Raw genomic sequence first — 12733 nt, forward strand, 5'->3', positions numbered from 1 at the left:
GAACTCTTCATAAGAATTGTAGCCCTCTGTGTTATCTTTAAAATCCAACAAGAACGCAGTCAATCCGACAACTGTGGACCGAGATATGGCCAAAATACAGAAGTAACGTAAAGCTGAAAAATTCTGACGAAAATAAATTAAACCCAATCAAAAACTAAAAATGTAAATTAACTCAAAACATCATTATTTTATTCAAATAAATCCTAAAAATATTAATCAAGAGTAACAAATAAGTATAATAAAATATGAGTTATCAGTCCCTCGAAAAGACTAAAATGAATTCACTTTGAATTTTTTACGGACCACGGATAACTTTTTTATTTGTCAGGTCTAAAGCGGATATCGTAAAATTTACTGAGGACCGAAAATAGTATTTACTCTTAATTTTAACACAATAAAAAAGGAGATCAAGCTACCTTAGAATTTTTCCTAGCGACATCTAACATTTGGGATTGCAGGTGTTATCTATGTTTATTTCTCCTTGGTGGGGGAGATTTACTCTCCTCAGTGCGCAGAAGATATTTGTAACTAACATCCTTTTCTCAATTGTTTTGTTTCCCTTCTGTGTACTCTTTGCTTCCTCGTTTTGCTCTCCGTTTGTTAAATTCTCAACCTGCAACTAAAGAGCTTGCTGTGGACCATTCCATTCAGGATCTTATCCTTGCCATGTGATGGTGGGTCACCCTCACTACACACTGGCACTTGTTTTTACTCCCAATTATATATACCACTCAATGCTATCCATTAGATATTGACAAGTTCGCAACTCATCGAAGCTCTTTTGTTTTTTTAATAGCCACGGTGTCCGAAATTTTAATAAATCCGACTATCTCGTCAAAATCCTAAAATCTAATTGGTCGTCATTAAACCAATAAATAAATCTTGGATAAAACTTTTTGTATTTAAATATTGTGCCAATTTTTAACTTATATACTAATACAATTTCAACAACACAAAATATTTATATTCGTGTGAATTCATATTAGTGTTTGTGTCAACTAAAAATTAGTAAAAAAATTGTTTTGTATTTATATTTATATCAGCACTTAATACAGTCGTTTAAATTATATAGTTATATAATAACATATTGATTATCAGTTACCACTTACTTCACTTTTAATTATTTTAAGTTGGAAAAATATTTATCATTTTAATAAAATTATTGTATTTTAGTATGAATAATTATTTGAACTACAAACTTTTTATTATTTACAAGTTCTTACAAACTACATCATGTACTATGTGTAGTAAATACTATTTGAATATGTATTATCCGTAATATACTACTAGAAAAAGCTTGTATAGCGACAGAATCGTTATGAAAATTTCGTCGCTAATTTCATTGTCGCTACTACTTTCCGTTACAAATTTTCTCACAAAATCATTTGCGAGAGAATTTGCGACGAAAAATAGTAGCGAGGATGAAATTAAAGACAAGATTTCCATAGCAATTACAAGTTTCTTTCTAGTATTTAATATGTAAGAGTTTGTAAACAAAAAAATTATAAATATAACTTATCCTTGTAGTTGTATCAATTCAAGGATGACCTGGTAATACCAATTGTCAACTATTTGCTTTCTTTCTGGCCCTTGTTTGGACTACTGGGCGTTTAATCTTCCAGCAAAACGTCCAGTTTTAGCAACCCTACCCATTCTTAGTTAAGGTCATCTTGTTGACTCTATTACTTAATATTAGAGACTAAAAAGTGTCTAAAATCTGACATAGAAAGTTCCTTTCCACTTTAAAATGAGAGCTCAAGTGTAACAAGTTATCAACATTACTTTCGTATTTTTCTAATGGAAAAAGGATGTAGAAAGTGTTTATAAGCTGGCAAAATTTGTCTTTAACTTGCACAATTCAACAACGAATACGTAGGGATGTGACGTTTATATACTAGCACATTAATTGTCCAATTAGAGAATTGTAATTTTGCATATAAAAAGAATGGTTAGGCCAAAAGGTTTGATAATCTAAGTATAGTTGTAGTTCCACTTACATATCGTTGGGAGAAGAAGCACATAATTGAAAAAAGAAATGTAGGGAAGGGACAATAAAAAAATAAAAAGAAAAAACATTGGTCATGATCGTTTCCATTTTCATATTGCGCCTTCAATGATTGACTAGAATTGTAGCCATGTGAAGTACATGAGGAATGCAAGCATTGCAAGAATATCCAACCACTATCTCTATGTTTATATAACTCTATTCAAAACTTGGAAAATGATATCCAATGATCAACGCATAAGGGGGGGATTTCATTTTTATGAGAAAGTGGCAAAAATAAAATAAAATAAAATTTACTCTTTGTTTTTTTTTTTAATCTAAAATAGTACGACTATTTGACTTGGGGGCGTTATCACGTCTATTTTACAAATTTGGTATGCCTCCAAAGTTATTTTTTCAATGGGAGGCATTTAGTTCCATAGAATGGCTCCTCTCAAAATTACTTTGCTTTTTTAATTAATTTTGTAGATCCTTCTATGAAAACTCATTAATTCTTCTTGAGATAGGTTATTCTATCTATCATTTTTTCTGTCTGCCTTTGCTTACTGCAACACCATTAGATCAGAATCTTTTAAGAAGAGAGATAAAGATAAATATTAGTTAAGAAAATCACCTAACATTTCTATGAAAACTCATTAATTCTTTTTTGGGATAGGTTATTCTACATACCATTTTTTCGGCCTATCTTTGCCTACCGCCCTCTAACATCGTTACATCAGAATCTCAAAAAGAGAAATAAAGATAAATATTAGTTAAAATTCTAATAGTAGGCAAAGATAAACAAAAAAAAATAGTACGTAAAATAATATATACCTTCTGTTTATTTACTCTCTAAGTTTTGTAGGGAGCACGGGAGAATTCATATATCGTGCAATGTGGTGCATTCTTAATCATCAAAAGCTCTTAACCCTTAAAAGATTTATGAAATTTATTAAAAAAATATAAAAATAATTTTACAAAAACCACTTCGCAGAATTAAACACCCTCAAATGAAAAATAACTTTAGGAGCATGTCAAAAGAAAAAAATAAACAAAAACACTATACAGGCATCTTGAATGGTCAAACAGCCAAAATAGTCTATCTCTTTATCGGTGTCGGTGTAACAAAATATTGTTTAATACGTGGCACGTGATGTGAACAAACAATTAAATTTTGCTATTGCCGCCGTATTAAAAATGACATTGTTTTTCTCCTTTTATTTATGTTGAATTCCACTTTCACCATTTATGTTTTATTCGATCCAAAATAGTCTCTTATCTTTTAAAAAGGCAACATTTTCTTCGTTCATAACTATGTTTATTCCATTAATAAATCTCCCTTATGTAATGTGGGACTTGATGTCGCAGCGAACGTGAACTTACCTAGGCTAACACCACCGCTAAAAGATAATTTAGGGTATTTACAAAAAAAAAAAAAAAAAAAAGATAATTAGGGTTAATGAAGTGAAGATTAGGGATGACAATATGGATCAATCCGACACGACACGACACGTTTTCGACCTATACACTATTTGACACGACCCGTTTTATAAACGGGTCACAAAACATGAACTCTGACACGACCCACAAAATTTAAATTTTAAAAAAAAAAGTGAATTTTTTTGAAAAATAAATAAATTAAAAACAATAAAAAAATAAAAATAGATTAGCTTCTATTTTTTGGAATTTTTAGTTACTTCTATTCTTTTCTATACTAAACAATGACTATATATATCAATATATAAATGAATAAAAATAATAATATAATAAAATATTTAATTGAAAATTAAAAAAATGACACTGTACGGGTTGACACGCGAACCTGCGGGTTGACACGTGACCCGACACGAAAAAAAAGGGTCACATTTACACGACCCGTAGGTTGACACAACACGTGTTTTGACGTGCCGTGTCACGCGTGAACTCGCGGGTCAAAATCTATATTGCCACCCCTAATGAAGATACAACACCGATTGAATATTTGGTGCGGTAAACATTATGGGAAAAGTGTATATACTTTTAAATTACACAACTTACATCCTTTCACTCTCACAAAGAGGTGGGACCCACACATTTATTTATTTTGGTCAACTCTCTCTCCTCCTTTATCTATCTCTTTCTCTCTCTTAAAATGACACAACTTTACATCCTTTAAAATTATACACACTTTTCCCAAACATTATTTGGGTACAACTCCTCTTTCGGCCGTAATTGTTGATTGAAGTCACAAAAATAATTACAATAAAATCACATCACATATCCAAAATTGCTTATTGTACTAAATTAACTGGACATTTTGGGATAACACATAACAAAGTAATATGCAAATCAAAACGATAACATTAAAAGTATTTACAGTCTAAAACACCATTCACAATAATAGGAATTGAGATTCAATCACTTAAAAAAAAAACCATTTAGATGGAGACAGTTTAGGTGTTTAAATCGCACTTTCTGGTTTGCTAGATATTTTATAAAGAAAATAGTAAGGATGAAAGGGGAAGAGGATTTTTTTTATTTTATTTTAAATTCTCTATTGATTTATTGATTAATTCGGTCAAGTCAAATAGAACCATCACAGTTGTATATTAATAACTCGAACTCGAAATCATTGATTAAGTTGAAATAATCCCGTACTAATTGATTGACTTGAAAATGATCTTTTATCTACATGTCTCTTTATAGCATTTGATTCCCTATACCTCAATATATTAGAGGATCCCTCCAAAAAAAGGGGAAAACTACGGTAAAGTTTGCTTTAGAATTTTTAAGTTAATTCATATTTGACAGTAGAAACTAGAAAGCCCCTATAGGTTTGACGTGAGATCAAATCGTAGCACTCAATGATAAACTTAAATAGAAAAAATATAGCCCTAATTTATATTTTTTTAAGCCAAATGATAAAAGCTCAATCCAGTATTAGAAAAACTCAAAAATAAATAAAACAAACAAATTAAATTGCAAAAAAAGTATAATCTTGTTAATAAATGCCTCTATGGGAGGAGTTAACTAGATGTTAGAAGAGACCCACAAAAATGGGTGCTCAACACTAGAATGGGGCAGCATGCGGTATCATAACGCATGACGAATGCATGATGGTCCTGCTTTTATGAGGGTGGATGATTAAACTGTTGAATTGGATAGATCTCACTCTTTTTCTGAAGGAAAATGAAACACAAGAAGTCCCCACTTCTGTTGCACCAAACTATACCACCCCAGCATTCAATCTTGCAAGTAATGGTAAACATTGAAAAGTAACAAAAAAAAGAAAGAAAAAAAAGATGAGGGAAATGAATGGATAGAATGAGGGAGAACACAGGACCACATAAATAATGGTGTGGTGATGTCACCCACTTTGCCCTTGTATGATAAATGAAAAGAAAAGTTTGTCAAAAGCCAAACCCACCATTGCATATCTATGCTGCACATTTCTGCAGGTCCAAGTTTAGAATTGGGAAAATATTAACATGCATGAGTTAAAAAAGGGGAAAAACAAAAAAAGCTTAAAGTCAGTATTTCATTGTTTTTAAAAATGAGAATAATGAATTTAATGATAAAGTTTTCACATAGATATTATCTTTGGACTTTTTTAAGGAGATATATACCAAACTGATATGAAAGTGTTGACAGTTTTTTGACATTTTTATAATAGGAAACTCAATAACTGCTTAAAGTAGCTATGTGATAATATAATTTGGGGAAAAGTATATTGACAAAGTTTTTTTTTTTTATAAACCTACAAATTACATTATGTACTATGAGTAGTACATTGTGTGTTGGCATGTACTACCCATAGTACATAGTATAGTTTGTAAATTTTTTGTTTGTCAATATAACCATTCTCATATAATTTAATCTTTAAATTAACTTTTCTTTTTTGATATAAGTGAAAATTGAACCCATAATCTAATAAAAATATTCAAATCCCTTACCACTAGACCAAACATATTGGGTTAACATGCGAAAAAAGCTCCATCTATTTAAGCCTCCCGTTTAAAAACCTAGCCTACATGTTCAGTGCTTTGTAACTTAGAGGAGCTTAAGATGTTCCAATTTGTTTGGACCGTACGATGTTCATATTACATATAAATTGGTCCACACTCCACACACAAGGCCGGCCTATAATTCTATTACCATAATAAATCAAACTGGGCTTGAAGTTGAATTTTAGCAAATTTCTTTTTATGTAACATGGGTAGGCCCACTTCAAATTCCACAGGTATAACAAACATGCAGTTAAAGCTACTAGCCATTTGTAGCACAGCCTTTCGACAATTGCTTTTTTTAAAGAAAAAAAATCACTTTTCACTATAAATTCGTTTAGATATTTGCTTTAAAAAAAAAACAAAAAAGTCACAAAAAAAGTCAAAAATTTATTTTTTCAGAAGCTAAACATTTTAACTTCTAAAAAAAGCAGAAGTCAAAAGTCAAATATTTTTTGTTCAAAAACCAAATATTCTTTTAAAAATCTAAATAGCTTTATCTTTTGTAAATTTTTTTTAAAATAAGTAAGATATAAAAGCTGTTTTTTTTAAAAAGCCCAACAAATGAGCTCTGTGCATACCGGAATCTAAATATGATAGGGAATGGGTAATAATAGTTTATAACTTCACCCCACTTCGTATTCAGATGTGACTGAGTGATTGTAAACCAAACTTGGCGAAATAATACATTCTAAATTTCATAAAAAGGAAGCTCAACCAGAGGACGGTCCAATTTATTCAAGAACGTTAGAATATTCCATAGGAGGTTTGGGAAATTCAACCCATAATGCTGATAGTTTATATCATAAAAACCATAAATTAAAATGGGCATATATTACGTGTAACTGAATTTATCTATAGGGCAAAATAAATAACAAACCGAACTAAACATACGAATCACAGTAAACTGAACCAAAAGTACTCAAACCATTAGAATCAATTTTATTCAATTCAGTTCTCTTAATCTCAAATAGGCGCAATTAGTTTTTCGTAACATTAGGTTTAGTGGACCACTATTAACTTAATCAAAATGGTTTGACTTTTTCATTACTTTGTTGTAAATAAGTAGTGTAATGGGCTGTTTGAATTCAGTTTCAAAAAATAATTTTTTAATTTTCAGAACAATAATTAAAAAACATGTTTTCGATAAGACCTATTTCGTAAATAAATTTTTTTAAAAAAATTGCATTTTTTTTTTTTTTTTAGAATCAAATTTAGAAAACATATCTAAGTTATTTTATTTAGAAAAGATTATACTTACTACTTATTACCTGTTACTACCAAATCTTAACTGTTGATTTTCCCCAATCTAACAATTATAATTTATTGTAAATTAATAATTAATTAATAAATATGAACCCGATAAATTACAACCGTTAGATTGACAGAAATCAACGGTTAAAATTTGATAGTAACAGAAAGTAAGAAAAATAAGTAGTAAATATAACCTCACCCTATTTATTTTATGTTTTTACTTTTAATTTTCAAAAAAAATAAAAAATAGAAAACACATATTTTATTAACTATTATACAAAAAAAATTTAAGAATAAAAAAGCCAAAACACAATCAAACATACTCAAAATCTTTGCTTATGCCATTAAGTTGAGCATCGAACAACAACAACTAGAAGAAAAAGAAACAAAAACAACAAAAATAGAAGAAGGAAAAAACTCGAATTTGAGCTCCGTTTTTTTATTTGAAGATCCTGATGTATATTTACATAGAAACCAAAAAACCAAATCTCACTAATTTACCATATGCAAGTTTGGTTTTCCCTGATTTTTGTCAAAATCATTCTTTTTCATTTTCCTAGCAGAAGGACTAGCCGGGTGTTGTACCTCGACATTGTCCTACTCGCTATAATGGTGAACCAGCAATGAACAAATATTATGTAACTGTGGATCTTCTTATACTCCTTTATGATCGACCTAAAGATTCTAAATTAACATGAAATAAAATCAGCACAACGAAGGAGAATCCAACACTTGATCTAATGATTCTCAAGCCTTGAAGAGAATCTCTACCTAACCACCCTCCCCTTGATAGACAGAATTGGAATACACAAGATTACAGGAACTGTATTCTGGTTCGGATTTTAACCTTTTTCCCCCCCGGTTATGAACTGATTAACCAAACCCAAAAACCAGTTTTTTTACCACAATTCTGAAAAACTGAACCTTTAAAATCTGTTTGATTACAATTCGATTTTGAGTTTGGAACCCAACTGAACAACTACCAACCCTACTTCTCTACCATCTAAGCATATCTGGGATAGTCAAGGATGGATGAAAAAAAGGTAACAGTCATATTCACTTTAGATAAACTTGAGCTAATTGTCATGCATTTCAATTTTGTTAACAAGTTGTAAGATACCAACAAGAAATACAATCACTTTAAAAGAAAAGAAGAAATATAATCAGACATTAACTAACAGATGAAGGTTTCTTGCAACCAGAAACAACTAGAACAATCAGACAAGCATACAACTGCTTAAGCGACTATGTAGATCTCACAATCCTTTTGCCAGGAATTAGTATATTGTTACATTCTCATGAGAAGCAGGGTAAATGCAACCAATGGTAGAAAAGTCTAGCCCATATTCCTCACTTGCCCTCCACAAAATGATGAATCTGATAGAAACCATTAAGGAGGAGTTACCACAACTTATAAACCATTAAGGATTACCATTACATATTGCCTGCATTCCATAATAAGTAGATATCATGCACTATAAAAGTCAACATTAAGTACTTTTTCATTCCTGGAATCAGGCGAAATCAGCTGTTCGGTCCTTAGCATATATATATGATATGCCATGTTATGAACTTGGTAAATAGTCTAGTATACTTCACCTAATACTCTAAAACTTCAACAGAAAAATCAATGGCCATAGATTTCAATAATATTTTCTCTCACTTTGGTTTTCAATTACCTCAAAACATCATATCACTGGGACGTGGCTAACCGTACACTACCTTGCACTTTCAAGCACAAAAGATCAGAGAACAACGGTGGGAGAGTTGCACAATTTGAGCATTAATTCCCAAACGAAACAACAAAAACCGCGTTGTGCCCAAGAACAAAAAAGGAAAAGAAAAAGAAAAAACAGTTCTCATCATATAGCCCACAACAGAACTAATCCAATACAATGGTAGCAACTATTTCTCTAGAACCTCACTAACCTTTTTAAGCATCGCTATCATCACTATCATCATCGTCGTCCCCACCAACATTCCCCATATCACTAGCAATGTGCACTCCGGGATGAGCCGTACGCCGCCGAGTCCTCGACGGAAGAATGTTATTCAAATCCACCTCCGCAAGTGGATCATCAGAAAAATCGCTGTCGCCGCCGGAAACGTTCCCGTCATCACCGGAATCATCGTCATCGTCATCATCATCATCTTCTTCTTCTTCCTCTATCAATTTCCCTTTCCCCTTGTCATCACGCAAAACCCCTTTTCCCTTTCGGTCCACCTCGTCCTCTTCATCTTCTTCATCCTCATCTTCCTCTTCATCGTCGTCGAATTCATCGTCGTTTTCGAGCTCATTGTCGTCGTCGTCGTTGCCACCTTCCTTCTCGGAAGAACAATTGGTGGTGCTGGGAAGTTCGGAATTGTTGTTATCCGAAATGGGGTTGGGTTCTTGGGCTTCGTTGTTGTCCAAAGTTGCAAGATTGGGAACTTTGTTTGGGAGGTCATCGGTGTTTGAATCGAGTTTGCGCTTGGAGGGGAATGCGGGTTCTTGCTGGTTCTTGAGTTCGGCCATGGATCTGTGTGAGAATTTGTAGATTGGGGAACGTTAGGGTTTAGTGGGGACTGGGCACAGTACAAGTAGCACACCACCCAGTCTCTCTCAAACCCAAGAGGACACTGTCATCAATTGGCTTCGCTTAGGTTAGTCCCAATTGCGGACCCTAATTACGATTTTTCAAAGTAGGAATATGTATTGGTTTGAGATTTAAATGGATTATTTTTGGATAAAAAATTGATTAGTATTCAATTAAGAATTTAAAAGATTAAAAAAAAAATCACGTGATATTCGATTAAAATTTTAAAAAATCATTTCAAATTTCGTCCAAATCCGATGGTATTTAATCAAGATAAGGAAAAATAATATTATGGTATTATTAAAAAATCTGACAAATATTAATATGGATTTTGTAAGACTTTTTAGTGAGAAGTATAAATAGTTTGTCTCTCTCACAATCTCATCATAATCCCTAGAATTTTTTGAGATTTCTTTACTGCAGTATCTCACAACCTACTCTAGCCTAAAAGTGTTTATCAACCGATTCAAACCGCGGTGACCAAACTGAAAAATCGATAACCGAATAAATCGAAAATCGAAAATCAAAAAATCAAGAATCGCAACTTTTAATTGGATTGGATCGATTTTCGGATGGGTTGATGAAAACCGATTCAATCCAAACCAATCCAATATATTAATTCCTCTATACCTACTTGGGTCTTTCCCTATCATAGCCCAAAAATTTCTAAACCCAAGAAAAAATAAAGTCACATCTCATCAACAAAATTTTATCTCCGTAGAGTTTCGTATCTCATTGCCTAAAAAAAATTATATTATCGTTTAATGATGCTTTTGTATTTCAATTTTATTTTTTTTACAAAGCCAATATATACAAAATATGTTATTTGCACAATAATCATGAAACAAATTTTAGGATTTTCAAAAAAAACTGAAAACTGATCCAAACCGAAAAAAATTGGATTGGATCGAATCAGATTTGAAAAAAAATTCAAACCAAATGGATGATTACATGATCAAATCGAAGGGATTAGATCAGATGATTTTTGCTTCCAAAACCAATCCAATCCAGACCGTAAACTCTCATACTCTAGCCTTTGCTCAAAGTCAAGGTATGTTCTATTTTTACTCTCATATATTTTCTCTGATTTTGGAATTCCTCTTTCATGATTTATGGTTGTGTTTGTCGTCTCTAATGATGTGTTCCATTTTATTTTGATATATTTATCGTAAAGTTGACGATAAACATATTTATTATGCAATTTATATATGTATCTGATCTCAATCGGAGACAATAATGTATGTGTTATGTTTTTCTTATGTGTTTTTTCCTTACATTATCGTTAGCTTATTCAATCCTTTTTTATTGTTTGTTGATTGAACTATTTAACGTTGGTTTGGTTTACTCTTTTGAAGTTGGTAAATATTATATAATCATTCGGATTCGTGAGATTGGGTTGGTGAGTACCTATGAGTTATATAACTAGTTTTGTGCTATCACTTATTCATCTATAAACCTAACATTTATACTGTGTAGAATTTGTACAAACGGTATGTTGCCGGTAAATATTTCTGAAGTCATAGCACACAGTATAACATATGAGATTCCTGTTATTTATCATTACCACTTCCTTTTTTAATATAAACTGTTATTAGAATAAACATGTTTTTAAATTGTCTTGATATTGATCTCATTTTAAATTATTTTAGTTATTGTCTAGTTTAATTTTATTATATTAAATGGGGGATTCGCAACAAGGAAATAAGAAAGGAAAGGGCAAAGAGAAAGAGAAATATGAACCTTGGACCATGTATTATACTAATGAGTTTTTGCACCTCTTGGTGGATGTTATCGACAATGGATTGTGTGATGCTAATGGATCACTTAGCAACAAAATGTAGAAAGAGTGATACTTCATCATCTTAATGCAAAGACCAGGTTTCCTAAAACTCATAATCATTACTTGAGTCGGCTAAAGTGGTTGAAGAACCAATATAACAAAATGTTGACGCTTATCTTAACAACTCTGGCTTTAGGTGGGACACAGTTACAAAGACGTTCACTGCTAGTGATGAAGTATGGGAAGATTACTTGAAGGTGAACTTATTAGTTCATAATTATTTTAATATATTAATAGCTTACTAGATTAGTAAATTACATTATTTGCAATATATTTATAATGAATTTTTTTTCATTTATCAGTCTCATCCAAGTCATAGTAAGCTTTGTGAAAAGAGTGCCATTGGTTATGAAAAATTGAAGATTGTCTTTGGTGGTGCAACTGCTACTGGGAATGGTTCCATTGCATTAGGCACTAATGATACCGATGCTATAACTTTTGGAGAAGAAAATATGAAATTCAGGATGGAAAACTTTGTGTATGATCCTCTCAATGATGCCTTCATAGCATCAAATAAATATGAATCTGTAACGTTTGGCCGCCCCAAGCATCAATGACTATCCTCACACACTAACACGAGAGTTTTCAACATGCTTTGTCCTCACTTACACACTTCTCGGAAAAACTTCCCAGGAGGTCACCCATCCCAGAATTATTGCAAGTCAAGCACGCTTCACTATGGAGTTCTTCCGTTATGGGCTATCGAAAAGTAGATGCATCTTGTTAATATAGGTAGTACCAATTAATTCTTATAAGCTATCCTCAATTGTACTGTCCTATATCAGCATAGTCTCTGAAATCCCTCTCTTTCGGGTGTTAATTCGATTCATTCATGTACCCCCGCCGCTGGAAGCCTACCAGGAGCCGCTCCTTGTCCGTGCCCTTGCGCACCGGCAATCACTTCCCGCCCTCGTCAGCGCCCGTGATGTTACAACAACAGTCTCAATGCCAATTGAAAGATTATCTAGAACTTTAGCTTGATTGTTGGTCCCAACAGAGGTAGAAATCCATTTATATTCGGATATACTTCACTTATTGCGACTTGCTTTTTTAATGTGAACCTTCGAATCTAAAGGGGAATGAGATGGTGCCCAGG

General features: G+C 32.2%; 2 protein-coding genes across 3 annotated transcripts; one reads left to right on the top strand and one right to left on the bottom strand.

Annotated features, from left to right (window-relative positions):
- Positions 1 to 8306: 8306 nt before the first annotated feature.
- Positions 8307 to 9872, bottom strand: LOC133296093 (uncharacterized). Of its 2 annotated transcripts, none has more exons than XM_061495052.1 (2): positions 9151 to 9872; positions 8307 to 8666 (listed from the first exon to the last, which is right to left on the bottom strand). In XM_061495052.1, the coding sequence occupies exon 1, from the start codon at positions 9734 to 9736 to the stop codon at positions 9155 to 9157; it is 582 nt and encodes a 193-aa protein (XP_061351036.1). In that variant the 5' UTR covers positions 9737 to 9872; the 3' UTR covers positions 8307 to 8666; positions 9151 to 9154. The 2 variants fall into 2 exon arrangements, with proteins under 2 accessions (XP_061351036.1, XP_061351028.1); XM_061495044.1 differs by having other exon boundaries at positions 8312 to 8598.
- A 1604-nt stretch (positions 9873 to 11476) lies between these two features.
- On the top strand, positions 11477 to 12194 carry LOC133296062 (uncharacterized protein At2g29880-like). Its single transcript, XM_061495017.1, has 3 exons — positions 11477 to 11634; positions 11774 to 11834; positions 11940 to 12194. Exons 1-3 carry the CDS (start codon positions 11477 to 11479, stop codon positions 12192 to 12194), a joined length of 474 nt encoding a protein of 157 aa, XP_061351001.1.
- The last annotated feature ends 539 nt before the right edge of the window (positions 12195 to 12733 follow it).

The sequence above is a fragment of the Gastrolobium bilobum genome, unplaced genomic scaffold, assembly GCF_033153095.1.
Source record: "Gastrolobium bilobum isolate Gb01-03AN ecotype WA unplaced genomic scaffold, APGP_CSIRO_Gbil_v1 utg2637, whole genome shotgun sequence".
In the NCBI taxonomy this organism is placed as follows: domain Eukaryota; kingdom Viridiplantae; phylum Streptophyta; class Magnoliopsida; order Fabales; family Fabaceae; genus Gastrolobium; species Gastrolobium bilobum.

Coding starts and splice junctions, on each gene's coding strand:
- LOC133296062 (XM_061495017.1), top strand. CDS start 11,477: ATGGGGGATTCGCAACAAGGAAATAAGAAAGGAAAGGGCAAAGAGAAA. Junction 11,635..11,773: donor GGATCACTTAGCAACAAAAT/GTAGAAAGAGTG, acceptor CTCTGGCTTTAG/GTGGGACACAGTTACAAAGA. Junction 11,835..11,939: donor TATGGGAAGATTACTTGAAG/GTGAACTTATTA, acceptor TTCATTTATCAG/TCTCATCCAAGTCATAGTAA.
- LOC133296093 (XM_061495052.1), bottom strand. CDS start 9,736: ATGGCCGAACTCAAGAACCAGCAAGAACCCGCATTCCCCTCCAAGCGC.